Raw genomic sequence first — 27,394 nt, forward strand, 5'->3', positions numbered from 1 at the left:
TCACAAGTTGTCTTTCTGCCATCTAATTTGTGTTGCCTTTTCAGAGAGGAAGAAAAACAGAAAAGATGACTTAAAAAATAGAATAAAGCTAAGCCAGAAGAATGTATATATAAAAGAAAATGAGTTATACAGTAAAGTACATAGTTAAAGGCCCTACAGTGGACCTGTCTAAAGTTTTTACTCAAATTTTTCAAACAATAACAACACTGAAAGGAGTAACTCCCAAAGAAATATACCTAAGGAACTATGAGCTTCTCAAGGACAGGTGCCAAAGTGTTTCCAGCCCTCTCCTTGGAGACAGAAAAATAAATAAATAAATAACCTATCAGAGAAGGAATATAGTTCATGTTTCCTCTGGGTTAGCTACTTTCATCCTGCAGCCTGTTGACTGAAAACAGTTCCCTCCCCTCTCTCTCCCCTCTCTACTTTCTTGTGCTGGAAGTATTATATTGATATACTATTCAGGTAATCTTCATCATGTGTGGAACCTTGCTGGAGCAGTAGTTCTGAAACCCCAGAGTTTTAGATGCAGAAGCTCTGGGCTAGTGTCCAATCATTTGAATTTCTATCATGTTTCCAGGTGATGCTGATGCTCTGGGTCACAGGACCACCTTTCAAGAATGATCCCAGGCTAAATCCAGTTTTAAGCTTTAGTGGTTTTTACATTTGTGAAAGAAATGTAAAAAGCAATATTTCACAGAAACCAAATGTGGCTGGCAAAGCCTAAGGTATTTACTGTCTACCCTTCACAAAAAAAATTTGCCAGCCTCTGCCATAGGGTATGGACTCCTGATGTAAAACCAGGGCCTTGGTGTCTGAGGTTTCTAGCTGTTCTTATGCAAAAGTGTCTACTCAAACTCTAAAATGAAAGGGAATGCTAAATATTGATTTTCATTCACCCACAAACTTTTTTTCTGTACCTCTTTTCTAAAAGCCCAACACGGCCTCATATACAGAAGTGACTTCCATGTGTTAAGAATTTTTTTGCACTGTTGAATTTTCTTATCAATAATATTATACATCATAGAAATTCAAAAAGATACAAAAGGGTACATAGTGAAAAGCAAGTCTCACTGATAGGCCTTTCTCCATGCCCTTCTAACTATCCTGTATATCCTTCAAGAGGTAGTCTTGAGACTATGTACAATAAATATATAATCATTTGCTTATTTATACATGTATAAATTATATATAAAATGGGTATATATATATATATATATATATATTTAAAAATATTCTTTTTTTTATCCTGGAAATTGAACCCAGAGACGTTTAACTCGAGCCACATCCCCAGCCCTTTTTATGTTTTATTTTGAGACAGAGTCTCGCTAAGTTGCTGAGGCTGTCTTTGAACTTGTGATCCTCCTGCCTCAGCCTCCTGAGTAACTGGAATTACAGGCATGTGCCACCATGTCCAGCCTAAAATACAATATTTTAACACAAATGATTCTGCCCTCTGTGTTCTGTTCTATCTCTTGGGTTTTTTGTTTATGTGTTTGTGTGTGTATGGTACTAGGGATGGAACCCAAGGGTGCGCTACCACTGAGCTACACCCCCAACACCATCCCTTTTTATCTTTTTTGTTTTGAGACAGAATCTTGCTAAATTGCCCGGGCAGACTTCATCTTGCAATCCTTCCTCCTCAGTCCCTGGGATTACAGATGTGTGTCACCACACCCAGCTATATCTTGTTTAGTTTCACACCACACTATTTCTTAGAGATCATTCATGTGTACATATTAACCTTTTTCATTCTTAAACAGTCACATATAATATTTCATTGTATGGATATATCCTAATTTTTTAACCACTTCCCTAACAGTGAACTTTAGGTTCATAAGTCCTACAGGGGGAATTCCTGGGCTACAGAGTATGTATATTTGTGATTTTTTTTGAACCTCACTATATGACCCTCTTGCCTCACCAGACACACACACCCTTTTGCCCTGTGTTCCAGACAGTTTTAACTTGGCCAATCTGATAAGTGAAAGACTATGACTTTAATTTGTATTTCTCTTAAGTAGAGCAGATAATCATATTTTCATATATCTAAGAGTTGTTCATAGTTCTTTTTTTGTGAACTATATTGAGACACTTCAACTAATTTTCTGTTAAGTTGTTGGTCTTAATCTTATTACTAGGATGTCTTTTTATAATTTTCTAAGTTTTTATTTTTTTTGCAGTTGTAGATAGATAGCATGCCTTTATTTTATTTGGGTATCTTTTTATGTAATGCTAAGGATCGAACCCAGGACCTCACATGTGCTAGGTAAACGCTCTGCCACTGAGCCCCAGCCCCAGCCTCTATAGTTTTCTTTATAGTATAAATAGTTCCTTACTTTGTCATCGTCTTTTGATTTTGTCTTGTCCTTTTTTCACATGGTAATTTTTCTTAAAATTTTATGTAGTTAAGTCGGAACATTCTTTTGTTGCTCCATGTTTTTATCATTTTTAGGCTTCCTCACACGGGAACCTTTTTTATTTTAACCACACTATTTTTCTTTTAGGTATTATGAGATATTTTTGCATATTGCAGATTGTATTGATTTGGAGTTTAAAGTAAAATGTGAGGTAGGGATGGTTTTCCTCTCATATTATTATCTGACATTGATAATAATCCTTTTTTTTTCCCTCTCCCTGTTGTAAAATGACACCTTAAAGAGTTTTTGATTAACTGACCCTTAACCAAATTGAGGAAGTGCTGAAGGAAAAATAGCATGTTAGTTCTGAATCTTTATTGCATTTGAGAGTCATCTAAGACAGTGCTTCTCAAACTTTTATGTATATCTGAATTACCTTGGGATTTTAAGTATGCAGATGCTGATTGGGTAGGTCTATGGGGGGCCTGGGATGCAGCATTTCTAACAATCTCCCAGATGCTGAAGCTGCTGCTCTTTGAACCACATTTTGAGTGACCAGGAGCCCTTTAAAATACAAGTACCTGGGCCTTGCCACCAGAAACTTTAATTAGTTTGTGATAGGACATGGGTAAAGTTTCAGAGATTTCCTATGTAATTCCAATATATTGTTACAGAATCACTAGGTTTTAGGAGGTGTGGATTTCAGTAATTATTGTTTTGGGTAGCTATTGCTTGTGGAGCCAGGAAATGCACTGGAATGTAGTAAGTGCATGGCACAATCTTAAAACCATGACAATTGTTGAGAATAATAAGTTGGTTAGGATTCAGATCCTTGTACATTTCTCCTGCTATGTTCCCCCTTATTTTCTTTGAATGTTATAAGTAATGATAAAATAAATGCACTATTATGTCTTGGCATTTCTTTTTCAAAACACTGCATTAGTGCCTGAAGTTCTTGAATAGTTGCTATGTGTTTTTCTACAGGTGGAATGAGGTACCATCTGCTGTCTCCAGAGGATAGAGAAGAACTTGCAGATGGCACAAGACCTAGAAGAAAGAAACATGATTACCGCATAGCCTTATTTGGAGGCTCCCAACCACAGTCCTGTAGATATTTTAACCCAAAGGTAACTAATTTTTATTCTTCAGTTTTGAAAGCACTGAGCAGATACACACTCACTTAACCCAAGTAGTAATAATTTGTGTCTTTAAATATGTCACTTTATGGCATTCTTTCACATACCTTATGAGATACATAGTTATCATTTTTGTTTTACAGATAAGGAAATTGAGACTTAGATTTCAAATGTTCCCATAGTTGCTCTGAAGTTCTTTATAGCAACCATAACCAAAGAAAATGGAAAGCTAATTCTCCTGTCTTTTTTGTTGGCAAGTCCTTGCATTCATTCTTTTTGCTTTCATTGTGTGCTATTTTTAAGGAAAACCAGCCTCTGGGGTTAGATTTGTTTTCTTTCTTCAGTAATTAATATTTTAATTAAAACATAAATAGTCATTCTAAACAATTTGAAAAACCTAAAAAAATCATTCAGAAAAAAGATAAAATTACTTTTACTCTGACCATCTAGAAACACTCTCCAATTTTAGTGTGCTTTCCAGTACATATTATGCCAATTGGGCTTGCAGATTCTGAGTCATAGGTCTAGGAACATGATCTTTTACATGTAGTTATCCCTTGAAAGAGTCGACTTGCATTTCTACTTCTTATTTCTTAGTCCTATGTGTTTTGGTTGTTGAAAAAATAATACCATATTTTACTGGTACTGTATTGCTGGGGCACAGCAAATATGACACCCAAAATTTACAAAGTAGTACCCATAACTCATGCTGAATTCTAGCATATAATGGTCTCTTTCATAATTTTGTAGGCATGGTTTTGATTGATGATAAAAACCCTATGAGACCAGAACATCTCTTTGACATTAGTATACTTGTCTGATGCTTCTTTCTATGTGAAGTAGGTCTTTGGAGGTATTTTATGTAATAATGTAGTAGTGATACACAAAGGTGCAGAACAGGAAAGACCAGTCCAAATCCATCAATTTCAATGAAGTATCAATTCCAATGAAGGCAAAGCATTGCCCCTTCAACAATGGGAGAGTCCCAGTGAAGAGAGCCTGTTGTGAGGTAAATTAACTTGCTTCCTCACAGTATGGTAACAAATTAAGGACTTAGAATTGGTCAGCATTACTGTCAATGTCAGCACTGGTTCACATTGACCTTAGAGAGGGAAAAATCCATTAGCTCCTATAACTACTTGCTTATACTCCTTCTGTCAGTGCCACTGTGATCACTCATCAACCCATTGAGCAAGTAACAAATTGGGAAGGGAAGACATAGATGCAGTTCTGTACACAAGATACTTTTTTGCAATTGTGGACACTGATAAAAGTTCATGTGGAACATAAATTTGTGTGTCCTTCCTGGAGGCCCACCTACATTGCCTTTCTTCAAATCTTGTAAACAGTCTTGCATTCTTGCTTATTTCAAGTCTGCACCCATCTGAGTAAATGATTAGTGATGCCCAAACATTGATAAAACTGACCTTAGGCTTTCCCTCCTAAAGATATATTGGAGAGCAAAATGAACTGCTTGAAATTCTGCCAAATCAGAATACTTTCCTTCTGTATTATCCTTTAGTACAATTCCTAAAAGGGTTGTAATGCAGTTCAGTATTGGCTAGTACTTTTTAAAATGAACCAAACTTGGGTAGCTCAAATTTGTCAGTGGTTATATAGGGAATACCTCCATGAAGACGTTATCCTGATTGAGGGAGAAGACAGTGAATGAGGTGAAAGGCTACTGGGTAAGGATTATAATTAACTCATTTGAGTATTTTCTGCCTTTGAAACCCCAGTAAGCCCAGACTTGTGCTTATATACTACATAATTAGTTGAAGGCATGCTATTTTTGTGGTTAGATGGGTCAGGTAAAATTGTTCTACATGGATTAATGATATGGTCACCTGGTTTCCCTTGGCATCGGAAATTTATTTGCTTTCTGTCCAAATCTAGTGGCCAACCAGGAAGTGTTGCCAAAGAATTGCACTCACTTAAAGGAGGTTGCCTGTGCTCCAGAATTCTACAGGTGTGCTCTGTGATCATATTGGTACATTTCTCAAGTTATGTGCACCATCCTGATGCCCTGGGATCATAGGGTAGTCCGAGTAATTGATCCATACTAGTACAGCCTATCTCACTGAAAAGGCTTCCTCCTGCTCATGTATACTTAATATTGAGAGCTTTTTGTTTTATATGGTAAAACTGGCTGAGGGTTGGGGACATAACACCCAAAGGTTATGTCCCTTCTTTAATATGTAGAAGATGTTTGAGGCAGCAAACTGTTCTTCATTTCCAAGGGATTAGATAAACATGCCATAAATCAGGACTTGGCACACTTTTTCTGTAAAATGCTAGAGTAAATATTACAGCTTTAATAAGCCATTATTCTGTGCCACAACTATTCAGTTCTGGTGCCATACAAGGAGAGCAGCCATAAATAGTACATAAACAATAGGCATGACTATATTCAAATAAAACCTTATTTAAAAAAACAGGTAATGGACTGGATTACCTGGATTACCTTCAGGCCATAGCTTCCCAGCCTGTACTCTAGACCTATGCACAAATAAAGACTTTAAAGTGATCAACACGGTATTCTAGGCTAGTTTATCTTCTGTTTTTAACCAAGATACTCAGGATCCTTTCTATGTCCTCATCACCAGAACTGTTCAGTATCATGAGCATCAACAAAGGAGACCAGTCTGTGACTTCCTTTGGGGGAGGTGAACTGGTCCAGGGTCTCTGCAGCTTAGATTATGGTGTGGTGCTAGAGACAAGAGATCTTTGAGATCAAACCATCACATTATTTACCCTACCGGATGACAAGAAATTTCCTCTAATAGTTTGACTGGACAGTAACAGAAATATACGTTAGCCAAGTGTTAGTTATATACCAAGTTTTAGTGCTTGTGAAAATCTGGTCCCGTAAGACCATATGTCCTTTTTTTTTTTTTTTTTTTTTTTTTTTAATTGTGAACAAATGGGATACATGTTCTTTCACTGTTTGTACATAAGACCATATGTCCTTAATGTGCTGAAAAGTTTGATACACCTACCCACCTGTTTCATTCCAGGTAAGGGTCTGTTGGCATTTAAATGGCTATTTGTATTTTTTTAATTTTTCAGGATCCTTTTGAGTCAATAACAGGACAAATGATTTTTTTAAGCAAAAACTGAAATCATAACACTTTAAAAGGCTACAAACTACAACTTTAGTTGTTAATAAGTTACACCAACAAAGCCTAAATATGGTGGTGTTGATTTGGGCAGTGAAGAAGCAATGAAATCAAATTTGGGTAGAAAATATTTTAAAATAAAGTGAATGGCTATTTTGATGTACAGTTAGGCAAAAGAATCTTGATGTCATTTAGAGATCAGGGAGCATTATTTCTAGAATAAGGCAAATGAATAGTCCATAGTTCTAATGCTTTCCTTGATTTTTTTTTTATTGGACAGTTGAAAAGAGATGCATATTCTACACAAGGATGGAAGTGAGACTGTAACTTCAAAATCTCATTTTATATCTTCCTTTTTGCTCTTATCAGTAATTCATTCTTAATTGCTTTTTTGCATACTTACCCACCAATTTTTAGTCTTCCAGTGGAAAAATTCAAACAATTGAGAAGTTAACTATTAGCTTAAAAAAAAACCCTCATTCCATAAATTATCTCTTATTCCTGGAAACTAACCCAATTATAATTTTATTACATTATTTGTTAAATATTTCTATTTAAAGTGTTGTTCCCCTCCCTTCTTTTTGCTATAAAAGACGATCTTGAAAACTTTTGCCATTTACTATTATATATAACATTTCAGCATGTCTATTAGCCCTTATTATTTCTAATGTTAAAATAAGGGAAACTGACTTAATTATAAATTATTATTTATCTTGGATCTCCCAAAGTGAATATTATTTCATTATTCAATTCAAGTAGACTGTTAACTAAGAAATACTGTGTAGTAATTGATATGCTTTAAAATTCTTGAATTTAGTATGCTCAGAAATGTTAAAATGGGTTTCACTATCACTAAATGGAACCCATTCATTTGAATCTTACACTAAGCCAAAATGGTGACCATTTTTAATGCATTGATCTCCAAATGGGACATTTTAGATATGTTTCTTACTTAAACTATCCAGAATTAAGTCAGTAGTCCAGTAAACTATTGTCTTTAGATATTCTTTGGTTGTCATTGGCATCAATGGAAAATATTTGTATTATTGAACGGCTTAAATATTATCAATCATTTGGATAACCAAGAATCTTAATTTTTTCTCCCTGAATGTTAACAGAAAAGGAAGTCTTGGATTACTATATTGAACTGAAATGTTATTTTTCTCCAGTGGTTCTTTTATAAAGCCTGCTGAGTCCCCTTTTCTGCATCTCACACCTGTTTTTTTAAATTTCTAAGTGCTAAGTGATTGAAAGATCAGTATGAGTGTTTTATTTCTCTTATTTACAAATTGTAGCATGGTAATGTCTTATGTAATTGATATCTAAATAAAAGTTGACTTACTTGACCAGTTTTTATTTGGACTCCCACTAGTGAAATGACAGGCCGAGGGATTGAAACTTTGTAAGGATCTTGGCTTGTTATTTTCCTATGGTAAAGAAATGGGAGACTGGGCTAGGGGGATAGCTCAGCTGGTAGAGCGCTTGCCTTGCAAGCGCAAGGCCCTGAGTTCGATCCCCAGTACCAAAAAAAAAAAAAAAAGAAAAGAAAAGAAATGGGAGACTGTGCCCTGGAGGAAAAAAAAGCGATTCTGCATATTCCCTAACAGAAACAAACAAGAAATGAAAACAGCAGTGAAGACTAGCACCTGTGAATCACAAAGGCAGAAAACAGTATTTCATGGCACCACCAGGATCAGGTTTGCCCTGCCTGTGTTCCCTCACTCAGGACTCTAAAGTAGATTCATTACTGAGGTTAGTGCCTGGCCTAATGTGAGTACTCAAGTTTGTGAGGATGAATGAACTAGTATAACAGTGTATAGCATGTCAGAGAAATTTTTATAAGTTGGTTTTATGGGACTGATCTATCATATGAATGGGTCCTAAAAATTTTTTTTTAATTTTAAAAATCAAGAAGTAGTTGTCTTTAAATCAGAACATATTTTTCTATTGGAAATATTATTTATTAAAGGTATCATAGTGCCTTGCCAGGCACAGTGGCACATGCCTATAATCCTAGCAGCTTAGAAGGCTGAGGTAGGAAGATCACCAAGTTCAAAGCCAGTCTCAGCCTCAGCAACTTAGTGAGGCCCTAAGCAACTCATCAAGACCCTGTCTCAAAAAAAGGGGGGCGAAGGGGCTAGAAAGATGTGGCTCAGTGGTTTAAGCACCACTGGGTTCAATAAAAATTTTAAAAAGAAACAGATTTCACAGTGCCTTCAGATCACTTTATCTCAATTTTATAGCCACCTTCCTTCTTAAACACGTTCTCCCTAAAGAGAAAGCAGTCCCACCCTGTGATCAAGGTGGAAATCACAGTTACTCGTTGTGTATGACTTTAAAAGATCATATGCATAAAAGAAGCATAAAAAATAGTGTTATATTAAAATTAAGAATTTTATAAGAATATACCAGTAGTGTTTACCACCAATAAACTGTGTTCTAGAAGCATTGCACTAAGGTAAAAGCATGAACACTGCTAATATGGTCAGAAATACCTACAGCTCTGCCCTCCAGAGTCTGCAGAGCCCCCACTAGCTTGTGTTGGGTGTGACAGAAACTGGGACCTGTGTACTTGGAGACATGCGATGAAACTGCTCCCACCAACCCTTGATTTCACTTTCTGCTTTGGTGATGAGCATGTATTTGACTACAGTGGCTGGGACCAGGACTGTTTTTACTCTTGTGCCTAGTTAAGAACTTTCATAAGTATGATGGACATTTTTGTTATTATACCTTTAATAAAGACTTTATTTCCCCATTTATTCCCCTCAGTTGCCTTAATTTTCTGGACTCTGTATTTCAGTGGATAGAAGCATTAGTTATGTGAAAGCTTCATGTGCACAGTTCAAGAAGGGACTGACTCCATGGGCAGCTTCCAGTGATTGGAGAGAAGGGCTCTGAAACAGGCATTTCTAACTCCTCCGGGGACTGTGGGGCCCCGGTGGAGGTACCCAAATTTTGCATAGGTTTAAACTGCCCGATAACCTATTTGATTTAGTTACCATGGTTTCTGCTTTGAAGAGAATTATGCCCCTAAACATGTTTGCAACCCACAGCTTTCCAACCAGTGACCTTGTACAGTGTTGTCTGTAGGTGAGGTGATGAAGGCAAGACTATCATTTCTGGCCCCTGTTCTACATGATGTATTTTGATGGTGGGGGCGGTGTGGATTTGGGATGAACCACCCCATATTGAATTCACTGAATAAAGAAAGCTATTTCTTTTTAAAATCCAAAATGGGCAGCAGTCATCCCAGATGGGTGGGATCTCTAACTGTGAGCCCCAGCCACTGATATTGTTGGAATTCAAGTGTGGATCATCCTGAACATTCCCTAAGCTTCCGTTGTTGTCAGGGTAATAGGCTTCCAGCGGCAAAATCAGTGTTCACTGCAGCTTATGAACAGGAGGTATTCTGCCTGAATCTTTGCAGGCAGTTTGATTACACAGGTTGATGTCACATTCATGTAAAGAAGGTAGTGGAGCACATGCTGAGGGAAATTCTCAGTTAAGTGTTCTGCCTTCCTTGAATATCTTCCAAACTAGGACTGTTGGTTCTCAGTCCATCTCTTTTCAAGCATCTTCATAACACACAGATTTGTAGTTTCATTCTAAAACTTAACCTCACAGCCTCTTCCATCCCACCTTGGTCCACTGCAGTTTATTTCTTTGTATTGACACTGTACTTTCAATAAACCTCTCAGTGAAAATATGACTAACCCCAGAAGGGATGTTGTCAGACTCATTCTCCATAAACCACAGCCAGCCTTAATTATCATAAATTAATAGACGAGTCCTTTCAAAGACTTGGAGAGAGTGGAAACAGAATTACAGGTATTTGAGGGGGTTAAGTGGGAAGAGATGAAAAAAACAGAAATGGTATCTGTGTGGTGGTGTTTTAAGGGACTCTAACCTTTGGGAAGTGGCAAGAAAGTAGTAACACATGATCAAAGGGCTAGAGGGATAAGAGGCTGAGAGTAACTGGGAAGGAGATACATTCTCACTACTTACTATATCATGTCACCTATAATTACATTGGCTACCTTTGACACTTATTCACATGATGACCCAGAAGCACAGTAAGGCCTGTCATAAGTATTGAATCACATTCAGTTAGGTGTGGTGAGGGTTTTTTTCTTTGATGATCCAGGTGTAAAAGACAACTGTCCTCATCTCGTACAAAGAACAGAGGGTATTGTATGGCTAGCTAGTTGTAAAAGTATAGTTTAAACAAATATTTTAACATATTCCTACTAGCACAGTTCATCTACAACTTGGAAGTTTGTTGGTATTGATGGTATATGAAAGACACAAGTAACAATCCCGTCCTCAAATTTAAAGTGCATGAAACACAGAAACAGGAAGCAGTGAGAGAACACAGAGGTGGACATCTGTTTTGGGAGGTCAGCTTTTTCCCTGCTATGACCAAAAAACCTGACAAGAACAATTAGAGGATAAAAAACCTTATTTGGAGTTCATGGTTTCAGAGGTCTCAGTCCATAGACAACCAGCTCATTTCCTTGGGGCTTAAAGTGAGGCAGAACATCATGGTAGAAGAGTGTGGTGGAGGAAAGCAGCTCAGGACCTCACACTAGGAAGCAGAGAGATAGACTGTACTCTCCAGGGACAAAACATATACCCCAAAGGCACACCCCCAATGACCCACCATCTCCAGCACAGTGTACCTACGTACAGTTACCACCAAGTTAATCTCTGTCAGGGGATTAATGCACTAATTAGGTTAAGGCTTTTAATTATTACATGTTTAAACTTTCTTGTGTTGTCTCACACATGAGCCTTTTGGGGACACCTGATATCTAAACCATAATAAGGTCATTGAGATGTTTGACTTAATTTAACCAGTTAATGTCCCAGTGTGTGATACACAATGCCAGCTTTGGTCACATAAAAAAAAAAAAAAAAAAAAAAAAAAAAACACTTCCTGGGTTGGATTTGTCAATCAGGACCCCTTTGTGGTAGCTTCATGAAGGTTTTCTTGAACGGGAGTTATTGGTAGAGTTTGGGAAGGAAGAGAAAAAGGTATTGCAAGTAAATTGAATGCTGCATGAAAATGCATCATTTTGACTTAAAAAGTATGATTATAAAAATTTTTCATGGAAGATCCCAAGAGAATTATCTAACTGACTGGAATCTAAATTTAACTTTGCACTTTTAAAAAAGAATTCAACATAGGTGGAAGAACTGAAGGTGTGGGTCATTGGTCATTTTTCTTAGACCTGTTCATGGGTCTTTTTTCTTTAAAAGAAGGCAGCTACTTTTTAGAAAGAGCATTTCAAATCTAGGAATATGATTTTAGGCAAGTCCTAGTTTTTTTTCTAAACCAGTTTTGTGGACTAAAAGAGTTTAAATCTCAGGATTTGTGTGGTTATCGGTTATGTTTCTCTGACTCCTTAAGACATGTCTTGGACATCACTCTTCAGTCATTGTCTCCTTGCCATCCTTAGGTTTTCTGATTTTCTCATGTTTAAATGTCCAGAAGGTTGCCCTCTTCTCCACTGTGGTTTTCCCTTTACCTTCCCTGACTCATCAAACATTGGCCATCGGCATTATTTCCAGTACTCCACATGTTTCAACACAGTGAGTTGATACTCCATTGGTGAGAACATTTTATTAAATTAGTACATGAGTTCATTCCAGAAATTGAGATGATCATGTAAAGTATAATGTGCCTTGCTGTGCCAAGATTAAAAGTTACACATCACAGTTCATTTAAAGGCAAATCTGTTGAAAATAACTTGGCAGAGTGCTCACACAGGGATGCTTCCCTAATATTTATTTTCTACTCAATAGCGCTATTATTGAGTATAATATGCATGTCAAATTTCACTTTTGGACCGAATTTTTATTTCATACTTGAATTTATGAGTAGCTTAGGTTTAATTTTTGGTTTTGGTGGTATGATTTTAGTTTGGGAGTAAAGAAGGGAAGAACATTTTGTAAATAAAGCAGCAGTGATTCTTGTAATTCCCTTTGAACTGGTCTCTGTCCTCACCCTTTGCTAATTTTTATTGATGATTAACAGCTGAAAAATATTTGTTATATTTATTGTTAATTAAGTCTAATTTTATCTAGCAGCCTGCAACACCACAATCATGTCTCCTTTCCCACCAACTTCATTAATCTTTTTATTAGCCACAGAGCTATTGTTGAAGAATTTAAGTTACAAGAGTGTTTTTCCTGGGTTGAGGGTATAGCTTTGTGATAGAGTACTTGCCTAGCACACAGAAAACCCTAACATGGCAAGGAAAAAAAAATTTTTTTCTCTAATTTTTAAATCTGTCTCCACCAATATTTGTGTGACCCTCTTAAAAATGGATACATTTCAAAATATGGGAACAGCCTGTGAAATTACTTGCTCAACACATTTACTTCTGGAAAACCACAGTACCCTAAAAAAATGTGCTATTGGGAAGAAAGGCAAATACCGTAATCTATCCTATAGTTGAAATTCATTACATAGTAAAAATAGCTTTTTTTTTTTCTCAATTCTTAAAGCCTGTATCTTAAAATTAGTTTTAATTTCACATTTCTATTAAAATGTTGAGTACTGTTGTAAATCTCTGTGTGGGGAGTAGTTGTTTGTGTTTTTGTGTGCCATTCTTGGCTATCATTTGTGTGATTGTTGTTATTTTTACATTTTTTATTTAAAAAATAATATATATTCTTTATAAAAAACTTGAACATAGCACAATATAAAAGTCACAGTGCTCACAAAATTCAGACAGACATCAGTATTCAGTGAACGTAACTCCAGTTCTCACATTTCGTATTTATGAGGTCATAACAAACATGCTGTTTTACAAAATTCTTTTTACTCCCAACATTATCTTATAGTGATATCTTATGGTGAGATGAAAATATCCTCATGAAGGGCTACTTTATACCATTATTTAATACCTGTCCTTTCTTTCACATTTGTCCTATATCAGTTTTTCCCTTTTAAGATATCTCTGCAGTGAAATACCCTTATATATGCCAACTTTGCATACTGTCCAGTTTTTCCTTTTGGATCAATTCTTCATAAAAGAATTACCCTAACAAAGGATAAAAATGAAAAATTTTTAGATTTACTTTAAAAAGTATGTGAAAGCCTGCTCTCCAACCCCTAGTATTGTTTATTGGTTGGTCACAGCCCCCTCCCCCACCAGTCCTCCTTGGTGTGCAATGAACCACAAAGCCAGGAGCCTCAGTGACAGGATGCCATCTGGAACAATTAAAAGATAGTGCTGCAGTGAGAACCCCTGGTCCAAATTAGGAACAGGTTGTAGCATCTGCAGACTCTGACTTTTGTGAGATCAAAAATGCAGGTGCCCTAGCTACATGAAATATACTTTTATACAAATATAAACTATCACCTGATAAAAATTCCCTCTGCACAGTGGCAGAGGTTGGCAAGAAATTCAATTGAATTTAACCAGTTATATGCCCCAGTATATGATAGACAGTGCCAGCATTGATAGTAGAAAAAAGAAGAAAATTCCCTGGGTTAGATTTGTCAATCAGGAATCCTCCATGGATGAAGGTTCATGAGAGAGATTTATTGGTAGAGTTTGTTGAGAAAGAAAGGAGAAAAGATTTAGAGCATATTGAATGCTGCATATGAAAGCATCTTTTTGGCTTGATTGAGCATTGTGTATTATAGCTGATAAGATGTAGAGGTGGTGCAGGACTTCAGCAGCCATCCTGATTCTACAGATGAGTCTGTTGAGGTTCAGCATTGTCAATGCAAGTACCCAGAGTGACTTAGCTAGGAACCCAGGAGTGGTGAGAAAGACCCAGACTGCCTTGCTTCCAGTCCATTGTTCTATCTAGTAGGCTGTGAAAAAAGATTTTACAGAAACAGTATAACATAGGAGTTAAGAGCACAGCTTTACAGTCAGGTAGCTTTAGATTTAAATTTTGGATTACCTGTTTTTAACTATGTGTCCTTTGATAAGATTCTTAACATCACTTAGTTTTTTTTTATCTGTAAATGAGATATTATTTCAGGAAATTTAGATAATATATTAAGCTATTTCATCATAGTTCCTAAAAAGGTAGCAATCAAAAACTAATAATAGCTATTTAGTATTTAATGGTAGTTATTTGTTACATTCTAAATCACTTAGTCCCTGAGATCATTGGATTTTAGGGCTGAAAGAGAGAAGACCTTAGGTCATCTAGTACAATCCTTTTGTTTTACAAAAAAGGAAACTAAAGTTCCTGAGAAGTGACCTCCTTGAGATCCATAGCTCTTTAGACAGAACCTAGCTTGTCCCAGCTTCTTTGAGCACATTCTTTCTGACCTTGTAAAATGAATGAAGTCAGAAATGTTTCTATGTACTTCTCATGAAACTACTTCTAGAAAGTTCTGGCATGTGGCATGAACCTGATTTCTGTAGACTGTCACCATAGTTTGATAATTTTAACAGCCCTTGGAAACTAAGATAAGTCAGATAATGGCTTAAGAGAAAGTACTTGTAATTTGTTTTTCTAAACTCAGATTGGATTGACTCTCCCCCAAAGTTTCTTCAGGAAATCTTAGGGTTTTTGTTTTGTTTTGTTTTTCATTTTGTTAATTTTGCTTTTTCTTCTGGAAACTGCCTCCCTAATCTAGATTGATTTCCTTTCAAAATTATCCAAAATAAAGTTCTCAAGTCTTAAAATAAATAAATAAAAAGTATCTATTTCATTTTGCATTGTGGTTGCCATGATTTTTAAAATCTATGTCAGTAGTATTTCTATTATTTGAAGATCCTAGTATTTTCAGAATACATTTGATCTATAGATAGATAGGTAGATAGATAGATATCTATATCAGTCCTGATTCTGAACATAGCACACTGATGTTTTTGTCTGAAGAATTTAGAACAAATACTGAAGCTTTCATTGTCCTGGGAGCAGTAAGAACTATTATTGCACTACAACTGGATGTGGTAGCACACACATGTAATCCCAGCAACCTGGAAGGCTGAGGCAGGAAGATTGGCAAGTCCAAGGCCAACCTGAACAACATAGTGAGACTGTCTCGAAACAAAAAATAAAAAGGGTTGGGGATATAGCTCAGTGGTAAAAAACTCCTGGGTTCAGTACCCAGTACCAAATAAGTAATATAAATAAAATAAAACATTTTTTTAAAGTACTCTTGCACTACAGCTAGAAAACCAGTCAGGGAAGATAGCAAAGGAGTGCTCAGTCACTGATCCTGTACTTTAAGGAGGTGAGACTCAGAAGAAGGAAATCAGGGAAGTCTAACTTATGGAAAGGAATCTTAAGCTGGAAAAAAGTACAGAACGTAGTATATCAGCAGAGGCAAGAAAGTCTAAGTTAGGACCAAGGAAAACAGGACTTTATACACAGATGTATCTGCATGTGTACATGTATATACATAAATGGGCAATATATCAAAACTTAAGAAACCCTGCTATTGGCATCTTTCCTAGGCTTTCCAATTTTCATGTCTTCTCAGCCCTTAAATACAGACCCTTGTATGGAATAGATACTCAATAAAATTTAACTGGACCAAATTATATTTTTAGGATAATAATTCCCTGCCACCTACCCACACATAGGCACCTCCCCATGTGTGACTATAGTGCTATTTGTTCATCTTGTTGCTAACATGAAAACTGCAAATTCCTCTAGCTTCCCCTATAACCTAGGAATGCAGGGAGCTGGTTCTATTACCAGGACAAGGCCCAAAATTCATACTCACTGAGCTGACAAGCCTAACTTCCCATGTTTCTTCAATACAAATATTATCTTCTAAGTAATATAACCAGCTATCAAAGGGCAAACATCAGATCACCTTCCCAATACTCTATTTTGGGTAATAGATTGGAAGAATTAGGAAGACTTCCCAGGCAAGATGGGGGGGGCCTAACCATACACATACGTGGAAAAATAAATTTATAATCTCCTCTCCCTCCATACATACATAAAGCCAGAGCTGGGTATATTCAAATGCAGATGTATTTAAGTGAGCCCAAATGTAAAATATTAAATTTTAGCTGAAATTGAAGTCTGTTTTTCATTATTGGTAGAAATGCTGGCATAAGATCTTTCACTTATCTGTGTAGATAATGAACTAATGGGCACAATATTGTATATGACTAGTAGTTAGTATTTATCAAATTTAGTGTCTGACATCTACAGTAACCATTGACAGTTATTAAACTGTCATTAAACATTTTAAAAATTGAGGTCCAGGTATGGTGGCATGCCTGTAGTCCCAGCATTCAGAAAGCTGAGGCAGGAGGTCAAGACCAGCCTAGGTAATACAGCAAGATCACACCTCAGAAAAAGAGAAATTGGAGTCCAGATTGCAAGTAGGTAGAGGCACATGCCTATTCCTATCTTTCCCTCTCTCCTCTCTCTCTCATATGCACACATAAGCTCATCATTTTTTACCTGGCATTTATGGTCCCAAGAAAGCAATTTATTTTAATTCTTAGACTAAAACACTAAAATACTGCTTCCTTTCTCAAAAAAGTGTAAACATTCCCCCATCACATACATGGAAGGTAGGCAGAAGCATCCTCGGATACCATCAAACATAGGAAACGGGGTGGTGCTGTGAGCAGCCCTTACTGTGAGGTACTGTGTGGCTCATTTCAAATGATCAGGGGAAAAAAGTGAGTATCTAGTACTCAGAACATATTACTCAAGCTTTTCAAAATAAATACAATAGTTATTTTATAACTTTTCTTCTCTCTTCACATTTTTATTGGTGTATCATAGTTGTACATTATGATGGGATTTGTTACATATTCATAAATGTACACAAATAGCATAGTTTTAAGAGCACAATGGACAACATTGACTCAATGTTTATAGAAAGTACCTCACAGAAGCCCACACAAAATACCTCTTGGCTTTAGGTATCAGTAGAATAATAACAATTTGAGCTCGTTATGGTCCATTGATATTTTTTTACACCAGTCTGTACATCTGGGAGGGAAGGCATGGAGATACTTGATTTGAAAAAGAGTCTTTAAAAATAACAAAACAACTTTATTTTGGAGTTTTCTTATATTATCTTCAATAACAGAATAAATAGAAGACAGGGTTACAGCAGTATATCCAGATATATAAGTTTAATTAAAGTCAGAAAAGACAGGACCCAAAGAAGTAGAGTACCTTCTCCTTGCCCTTTACCCCAAACTAACTAACATTCTGCAGAAATTACACAGATTAAATTGGGTAACAGTCTCAAGTCAAGTTGTATGTATTCTTGTAAATTAACACATTCTTTTGTTTTCTTAACTATGTCTATGCTTGTCCTTTTTAATTATGTTTTTCCCTTACCAAAAGCTTCCTGTCCTTTCCTGTTTCAGGATTATAGCTGGACAGATATCCGCTGCCCCTTTGAAAAACGAAGAGATGCAGCATGCGTGTTTTGGGACAACGTAGTGTACATTTTGGGTGGCTCTCAGCTTTTCCCCATAAAGCGAATGGACTGCTATAATGTAGTAAAGGATAGCTGGTATTCCAAACTGGGCCCTCCAACACCTCGAGACAGCCTTGCTGCCTGTGCTGCAGAAGGCAAGATTTACACATCTGGAGGTTCAGAAGTAGGTAAGGACTTCTTAGTCATTTTGTTTGAAGGAAGTGTTTTGAAGCCAAGTATCTTGGCTTTCATATTTAAATAAAAATTGATATTATTTGTCCAGATGCTCTTTGGTAATTTAGTTACATGTTAGTCACCTTTTAGAGCCCATTTCCTTGAAGGCTTACCTTAATCTTCTAAATAATTAATTTAGAAGAATGTCAACTTCGTAGATTTTTAATTGCCCATTTTTTATTATGACTAGTAGATACTATCTGAATTTTAGTTCTAGATTAGTTGGCCTGTAGTACTTGCTTTCAATATTTTTAAAATTAGACTTACTTATAGACCTTTTAAGAATTCTACTATATTCAAACTTTTTAAATCTGTATTATTGTAGCTTTCTTTGTATCATAAAAAGAACAATCATTTTCATTCACTTTATTCTGTAACGTTTTAATCTAATATTGTCAGTAATATTTTTTGTTTATGGATCATAACACTGGTGTGGGTATGGGCATAAAAACCTTTCTCTTTGATGAATTGTTTGTCAGTGTCTACTAGTCTTTTTCTAAATTAATAATATTCCTAAATGAATATCCTAGGTACAGAATAGCACAGAGATAGTAGTTTTTATATGCATTTATCTTTTTGAAGTATTTTCTTTAGCTAAATAATGGGCTTATAAGAAACACTAGGAAGACCAAGCAAACTTGTATAGAATTTTCATGTTAAAATCTTTTTATTTTTTATTGATGATTTTGATATTTGCACTGAGAATGTTTTACTTTTCATCAACATATTTATCTCTTTTAAGGTTTTGCCCCCACAGACACTCTGCATGTCAAATAAATACAAGAAAAAATGAGATTTCCTAAATGTGACTTAAGAGGGGACCTTTTCCTCTCCTTAAAACATCCTTTACAGAATGTCATAATACAGCATATTTCAAATATAATTAGTCCTAAAGGTAATAGCAAGTGTTTGTTTTGTGGTACTAGAGAACTTCATTTCTTCAGTATTTACTGTTGGTTTTTTTTTATTTAATTTTTTAAATATCTGCTGTATACCATATATTTCCCCATAGCATCCACCAACCTGATTCTACCAATTAGAAATAAAGGATGTAATCTTGTACTCAGGAGGCTGAGGCAAGAGGATCGTAAGTTTATTTAGGCCATAACTATTGCTTCTTCTATTTATTATTCTCCGATCTTTACTTTTCCTAGACATTGGTTGTAATGGAGAATTATAAAGGTTGTAATTATCTTTAAATCATTTGGCATTACCCTAGAACAATGAAAGATAAGAAATAGTTTTATTAAGGGAAAAAAGCACTTCATCCTTAATATATTATATCCAAATCATTATTGAGTTCCTACCATGTGCAAAAGTTGCAAAACATGATGAATATATTTTGTCACTAAATATATATACATTGATACCTCGAGAATACAGTCAAGAATGAACCAGTATGATTTTAGGGCTTACCCATGCAATCACTGAGAACAGTGAAGAAATTTTCAATTTATTAATGATGCAGTAAGTATTGCATAACATTAAATAAGCTTTAGAATATTATCAAATTATAGTTTTCATATTTTAAGGTATGAATATGCATCTGAATAAATATTTTTTTCCATTCTATACACATACTTGAAGGTTAGGTCATTCCCAGCATGCACAACTGGACTTGAAGACATAAATAATGTTTCTTGTTTCATTTTTATTTTGAAATCAAACCAGTTTTCTTAAAATACAATAACCAAAAAACAAGGCTTTCAAATAAATTCATTTTTAAAATGTTTTCCAAAGTCTGTACAGTTATCACCTTTTTCTTAAACTGTTCTTATATTTTTGTTGTTGTTTATAAAAATGACTCCACAACCCTAGTTTTTTTTCCCTCTCCTAACATGACTCAGCTCTATAGTTAATTCATTCCAAACCCACATGTACACTCAGTTAAGTGTGATGCCTCCCCCCCCACCCCACTTTTTTTTAATACATACAGGAAACTCAGCTCTGTATTTGTTTGAGTGCTATGACACGAGAACTGAAAGCTGGCACACAAAGCCAAGCATGCTGACTCAGCGCTGCAGCCATGGGATGGTGGAAGCCAATGGCCTCATCTATGTTTGTGGTGGAAGCTTAGGGAACAACGTTTCTGGGAGAGTACTCAGTTCCTGTGAAGTTTATGATCCTGCCACAGAAACGTATGTATCAACTTAAAACTCATTTCATTGTTACTGTATTCTAAAAGCCCAGTAGAAGAGGTGAAAAGACAGAAGGACCCCAACAGAATTTAGTTCTTACATTAAGAATGGAATGAGAATGGAGGAACTTTAGATTATGTAGAGGGAAATGAGAGGAAGGGGTTTATGAAAAATGGAGAAATGAGACAAACATCGATACCCTATGTACATCTATGATTACAAATGGTATGAATCTACATCAAGCACAACCAGAGAAACGAAATGATGTACCCCATTTGTGTACAGTGAATCAAAATGCAATCTGTAAAAATTTTTTTAAAGTTTTAAAAAAATTTTTAAAAATCTCTTAAGTCACTCTTCAAGGCTCAAGGAAAATTTTACTGTAATTGTCACTTTCATGGAAAATCTGAATGCACTTATGTTTATGAAGTGATCCCAACAGTAGTTTATATCTCAGCTTTGTGTAAGCCAGTGCATAATACTATAAAAATGTTAACACATAGAAGATGCTATAAAGGCCTCACAGAAAAAATAACTGCTATATATAAACACAAGTGCCTTCAAAAGATTAGGGCTATAGTTAATTTGTACTCTGAGCAATTTTATGGATGCAGATTTGCAAGGTTGGGGCAGGAACTAGAGATAAATGTTGTCATATGTAATAGAGAAAAAGAAGTAATAAAATGTGAGAGAAAGGTCAGGAGAACAGCTAGGAAGTTGTCATTAGGCCAGGGTGTTACCTGGGCAGAAATAACCACTGTGGACTCTGGGAGGGGGATAAACTATGTGATTCTAAGTTATTGTGAGGTGAGCAAGGTTCACCTTGAATAAAGCTGTATTTTTTAAAAAAAAGGATTGTACTTCATTTATGTATGATGTGTCAAAGTGCATTCTTCTATCATACCATAACTAATTAGAACAAATTTAAAAATTTTTTTCCTAACCCCTCCTTTGTCTCTTCAGAAATAGCTTGACCTTATATCCCATGGGAGCCCTCTCTGGTCCTGCTTGTGTAGTAAATACATATGAATGAGACAAATCTGATTGACTCATCAAATATTTATATTTGAAATGTCAAGAAATGTAGGAGGTGGAGGACTTAGAAGTAAATTTGTCCTTAAGTAGAGAGAAATATTACATATTGGTTCATGGCATTAATAAATCATGCCCCTAGGCATAATGTCTTTTGGGGCTCATATGTCCAAAATTGTGTTTGGGTTCATATTTATTAAATAAAATTACTCTTATATCAAGTAAGTAGCAACTACTTTTAAAAAGGCAAAATGCTAAAGAAAGAAATGGTTATCTTGTTTTTCCAACCCTGTAGTGAACATCGGAACCCATTCAATGTAGCAAAAAAGGAAATGGTGGTAATCATTGACTAATGGAGATGGTGGTAAATGCAGTGACATTAAAGATAATTATGAAATAATACATAATATTTCAGTCATACTTTTAGTTGATGTTTTCAAAAGATTTTTGGTAAGACAAGTAACTTGCTTATGTACCTAGAATGCCCATTGTTCTTCCATTACTAGAACAAGTTTTGAGATGAATGTGTTCAACTTCAATGTTATGTCAAGAGTAGTTAATGTCAAGAGTATGCTTTGTGTTTTCTATTTAGAAAATTTTACCACACTACCAAACATAAAAGTCTTCTACTCTACCTATTACTTTTTTTAAACCAAAAGATAGGAGTTTAATTATGAAATATGATCAGTCATGTGCATTTACCTATTTCTGCTTCCCACATATTTTTAAAGGTTTTATGAAAGCATAATCAATAACTCTTTTCTAAAACATAAATGCAGTTAAAATTTTTCCTTTCTCATTTTTTTCTTAACTTATTATCAATGTAAGGAACAAAAATAAAAACTACTTGTCTTGAAATTTATATTTTGCTAATGTGTTGAGACAAAATCTTTTGAGATCATCAAATGAACTGCTTTCACATATGTTCAAAATATACCATGTACTTGCCAGGAATCCTGGGGATACCCCTAATTCTATCACCCATCAATTCAGCTATTTATCCATACCATCTTGTCCCAAACCACAGGGTGAATGGTGTTACATCAGCTGTCCTCCCTCCTTTACGAACCTCTGCTTTTACCTTCCATAAAGCCCCTGCCCACATGTGTCACAACATACTAATTGGAAAGCTGTAATCTGATTCATACTGCTTCCTGATTTTTTTTTTTTTTTTTTTTTTTTTTTTTTGCTGGGGCATAACAGGGATTGAACTCAGGGGCACTGGACCACTGAGCCACATCCCCAGCCCTATGTTGTATTCTACTTAGAGATAGGGTCTCACTGAGTTGCTTAGCACCACACTTTTGCTGAGGCTGGCTTTGAACTTGTGATCCTTCTGCCTTGGCCTCTCTAGCAAGCCACTGGAATTACAGGCATGTGCCACTGCGCCTGGCTAAACTCTGTGATTTTTAAAACAAGGTGAATATTCGGTTTTAGGAATGTATAAAACTTGTAAGACTTAGCATTTCTTTTGCTTATATTGAGCTTCTATGTTAAATTTGAATTCTCTATGATCTTTCTTATATTTTCATAAATAAAAAGCTTTGTGAATATAATTAGCCAATTCTCAAAATAAATGTTATATGCTGTAATTTCCTTCCTAAAATGTGATCCAGCCATCCCAAGTTATTTTTATATGAATTTTTCATCCTAACTTTGACATCTTAATTGTTTTGTACCTAGAATGTGTTTAATTGGATGCTAAGAAATTAAACCTATGCAAACAACATGACATGGTTTGAACAATAAGAATTTTAAGAAAAGCTTCTAAACACTCGAAATACATACTCTGCATGTGAATTATATAAGGAGGGAGGCTTTTATGCAACTGTCTTATAAACTGTAAAGAGATTTAGATATACATAAAACATGCACTCACTTTATATAATTGACACATTGGGGAAGAAGGAGGAAGGAGGTATGTAAAATGAATTTTCCAAGCTAAATACCATGTTTAACATACCATAACAGCTCACTGTGTCTCCACAGTTGAGCTAGTAGAGACCTCTCCCACCTCACTTCACAGCGTGCTCCACAGTGGTGGCTGTGAAACAGTTTTTAAAACAAAAAGGAATACATAATATAAGACAAAAAAAGATCACTAATATTTCAGAATTAATCATTGTGCCCTAAATGTTTTGTGAAATTAATCAATTATTTATAATAACAGATCTTTCTTATTAGTATAAGAGTCTTTCTTCCTGTGAATAAGCACACTAAAAACTTTCTTTTATTTTTTTCAGGTGGACTGAGCTGTGTCCAATGATTGAACCCAGGAAGAATCATGGGCTGGTATTTGTAAAAGACAAGATATTTGCTGTGGGTGGTCAGAATGGTTTAGGTACATGACATTACTTCACCATTCAACTTTGCTGATGAGTTTCCTGATACTTTCTTACTTTAATTTGTTAAAGTCTTTCTTAAAATCCAAATACAGTTCTCTACCACATACATCATTATATCTAGTCTACAGTTTCTGGAAGCTAACATTTCATGAAACTGCAGGATGTTAAACATCCTTGTCCATGAAATGTCAGTAGGGCCACCTTTGACAATTTCTGATGACGCCAGTACATTTCCAGATGCCCCCTATAGAATGATATCACTCCACTTAAGAACTGTTGAGCGATAGAAATATTTGAACCTTAAAAAAACTCTTAAAACTTTTTAACTAGAAGTTTTAGCTTTTATATCCAGTCTAAATAGTAAAGTTTCCTAAACTTATTTTTTTCTTTTTTGGTGGGGGAGTTACTGGGAACTGAACCCAGGTGCACTTTGCCACTGAGCTACATGCACAGCTGTCCCTGTCATTTTTTGAGACAGTCTTGTTAACTTGCTGAGTCTGGCCTGGAATTTGAGATCCTCCTGCCTTGGCCTCACAAGTCGCTGGGATTACAGGTGTGCACCTCTGTGCCCAGCTTCCTAAACCTTTTTAAACATCGCATGAAAATATCAGTATTATTATTTTTTAAATTATTAAATTATATCTTTTTATTTTCTTAGTAATGTGTTTTAAAAGCTTAAATAATTGTCTTAAAAAATGGGGAATCTGAACTGAATCTAGACATAGTCCATGGGCTTCATAACTAACATGAGATGTTAGCACATTTAAGCATTATGCAATTATAACAAATTCCTTTCCCTTCTGTGCTTGTCCATTTCTATTTTCTGTAAATTTCTAAAAGAGGAGAAGGAAAAACATTAGAATAATTATAACCAAAGGGGAAGTCATTGATTCACTTTTTTGTTTTTCCAGAACAGAACATTTTTAATTTTATAGAAATAATATTTATGATTCTTTAAAATTTAGGTGGTGGATATGTGGGCATTCACTATAAAATTCTTACACCTAGGTGTTCTGTGTTTGAAATTTTTTTAATGTTAGAAAAATACAAAAATGATCAATTGTTCACATAATTTTTCCTGTTGTTCATGTTGTTTTATTCTTTTTAAGGTGGCCTGGACAATGTGGAATATTATGATATTAAATTAAATGAATGGAAGATGGTGTCACCAATGCCTTGGAAGGGTGTGACAGTGAAGTGTGCAGCGGTTGGCTCTGTCATTTATGTCTTGGCTGGGTTTCAAGGTGTGGGCCGATTAGGACACATCCTTGAATATAACACTGAAACAGACAAATGGGTTGCCAACTCCAAAGTTCGTGCTTTTCCAGTCACCAGTTGTTTAATTTGTGTTGTTGATACTTGTGGAGCAAATGAAGAGACACTTGAAACATGAAAAGCTAGTGGACTTCAAGACATATCAGAGACTCAAAAATGTGGCCACCAGTGCTTTGTTCCAAGAGTTTGGCTACAGGGTTCTGGTTTAGTATTTTGGTAAAAGAAGTTTCAAATGAGAGAAATAAGATCCTGTAAATTTATTTTATATGGAGTTCCCTATTTAATTCAAAGACCATATTTTAGCTGGCCACATAACCACAAACATATCTAGCCAGAAAACTTGAAAATTATAAGCACTTGTTGAAAATATGAATTTCTTGAATAAATTTCAAATTTATAACTATGATTATGGCAGGCTGAAACAGCCTCATCTTAGCCCTAGATTCTATTTTCATATACCATGTAAGTGCTATGTAGTTAGGTCTGTTCGTGTTTAGTCAGGAACTAAGAAATAGTTTGAATTGTAATTCAAGATGGGCAACTCTGATGGAGCAGCTTAATGTCACAAAGTTTTGCTTGTCATTTATTTCATTTAGTACCAAATGTATTCCATTTTGAAGTAAGCAAGGTGAGTCAAGGCATATATACACTTTTCTTACAGAACTTACACAGATTTGGGGACTTAACAGTGTGCCCAAAGCCTCATTAAACACTTTCAATCCAATTAAATATAATCCATCTTTTTAACATGAGATGTTAAACTTTGTATCTATGATTAATTTATATGATTTTACCCAGCAATTACAAAACAGTAGTTTGCACATTTAGTTCTCTCTGTTAAATAAAATCCAATCACAATAAGAATGGTTAACTAGCAAAAGATAAATCTATTCATAGCAAATTTCTAGATCATTAGAAAAGCACTGACAGTTTACCCACAATATTAGTTTTTACTTTGAACTTCATATGGGTTGTTTTCTTTTCCCTTACCAGAACACGTAAGAAATATTTAGTGTATTTGCATCTAAAAGTTTTGTAATAATTTTAGTTCAGTACATATCATCTTCTATTTGTTGCTTTTGTGTCTCAATAAATTGTTTACCAACCCAACTACTCACTTTTCTGGTAATGTTTTGCCCTTTTCTCTATGTATGGAATGTGGAATGAGCCATGTAAAATTATCATCATCAGTTTTTATCTGATAATAGTAAATATTTTTTAACTTAAAATGGACTGCTCAGTTTTATTCATTCATTTTAAATGTGTTACATATGGGTTTTTTAAAATTTTGAAGCAATTTTTCTATTTTAATTTTCACTGCTTTCTTTATATGGAGGTTATCATAGTGTTAAACTCTCAGAATATTAAAAGGGAATTCAAAACAACATAATAATAGATACCTATTTATGTAGGGATTTTTTTCATATACAGCTTTTTTGAGATGTAATTCATATGCCAATCAATTGACCCATTTAAACTGTACTATTCAGTGGTTTTTAGTATATTTGTAGACTTATGCAATCATCAGCATCATTTTAGAATGTTTTCATCACCCCAAAAAGAAAACCCTATGGCAATCACTCCCCATTTTCCTCTGTATCAGCTTCCAAGGGTTGTTCTAACATATTACCACAAATTGGGTGACTTTAAACAACAGAAAATTATTCTCCCACAGTTCAGAAGGCCAGATATCTTAAATCAAGGTGTTGTCAGGGTTGGTTCCTTCTGGAGGTTCTGAAGCAGAATCACACATGCCTCTCCCCAAGCTTTTGATGGTTGCCAGCAATCCATGACATTCCTTGGCTTGAAGCTGCATCACTTCAGTCTATCCTGTCTTCACATGGACTTTTCCTGTCTCTGTGTCTTCACATGATTTTTTTATTAGAGTATTATACACAGTAGCTGGATTATTTTGTCAAAATCACATGCAAGAAATTTGATTTCAATCTCCATCCCCACTTTCCCTCCCTCCTTCCTCCCCCATTCTCCTTTGTCTACTCTACTGATCTCCCTTTTGTTCCTTTATTTCTTTTTGATTGATACTTTCTATATACACATAAAGGTGAAATTCCCTTTGGCACATTTATATATACACATAAAATGATTTTTGTTAAATTTGTTCCGTATTTCCTCCCTTTTCCCATCCTTCCTCTCTCCCTCTGGTTCTCTACCTACTCCATTGATCTTCCTTATGCATTTATGATATCTGATCCCCCTGCACTACCTTCTTTCACTTACTTTGCTCTAGCTTCCTCATACTCATATCAAAAAACATTAGACCCTTGATTTTCTGAGTCTGGATTGTTCTACTTTGCATGATGTTCTCTAGTTCCATTCATTTACCTGAAGATGCCTGAAAATTCTTTATG

General features: G+C 35.3%; 1 protein-coding gene across 3 annotated transcripts in view; it reads left to right on the forward strand.

Moving 5' to 3' along the window:
* The window catches only part of Klhl7 (kelch like family member 7), a 57,859-nt gene extending 31,622 nt beyond the window's left edge, over positions 1 to 26,237 (forward strand). For all 3 annotated transcript variants that reach the window (XM_047560936.1, XM_047560937.1, XM_047560938.1), the window contains 5 exons: positions 3,345 to 3,487; positions 17,949 to 18,189; positions 20,172 to 20,373; positions 23,649 to 23,746; positions 24,860 to 26,237. In XM_047560936.1, the coding sequence (XP_047416892.1) occupies positions 3,345 to 3,487; positions 17,949 to 18,189; positions 20,172 to 20,373; positions 23,649 to 23,746; positions 24,860 to 25,143 (968 nt within the window). In that variant the 3' untranslated portion in view covers positions 25,144 to 26,237. The remainder of the gene's footprint in view (positions 1 to 3,344; positions 3,488 to 17,948; positions 18,190 to 20,171; positions 20,374 to 23,648; positions 23,747 to 24,859) is intronic.
* The last annotated feature ends 1,157 nt before the right edge of the window (positions 26,238 to 27,394 follow it).

This window comes from Sciurus carolinensis, chromosome 8 (assembly GCF_902686445.1).
Source record: "Sciurus carolinensis chromosome 8, mSciCar1.2, whole genome shotgun sequence".
Classification (NCBI taxonomy): Eukaryota; Metazoa; Chordata; class Mammalia; order Rodentia; family Sciuridae; genus Sciurus; species Sciurus carolinensis.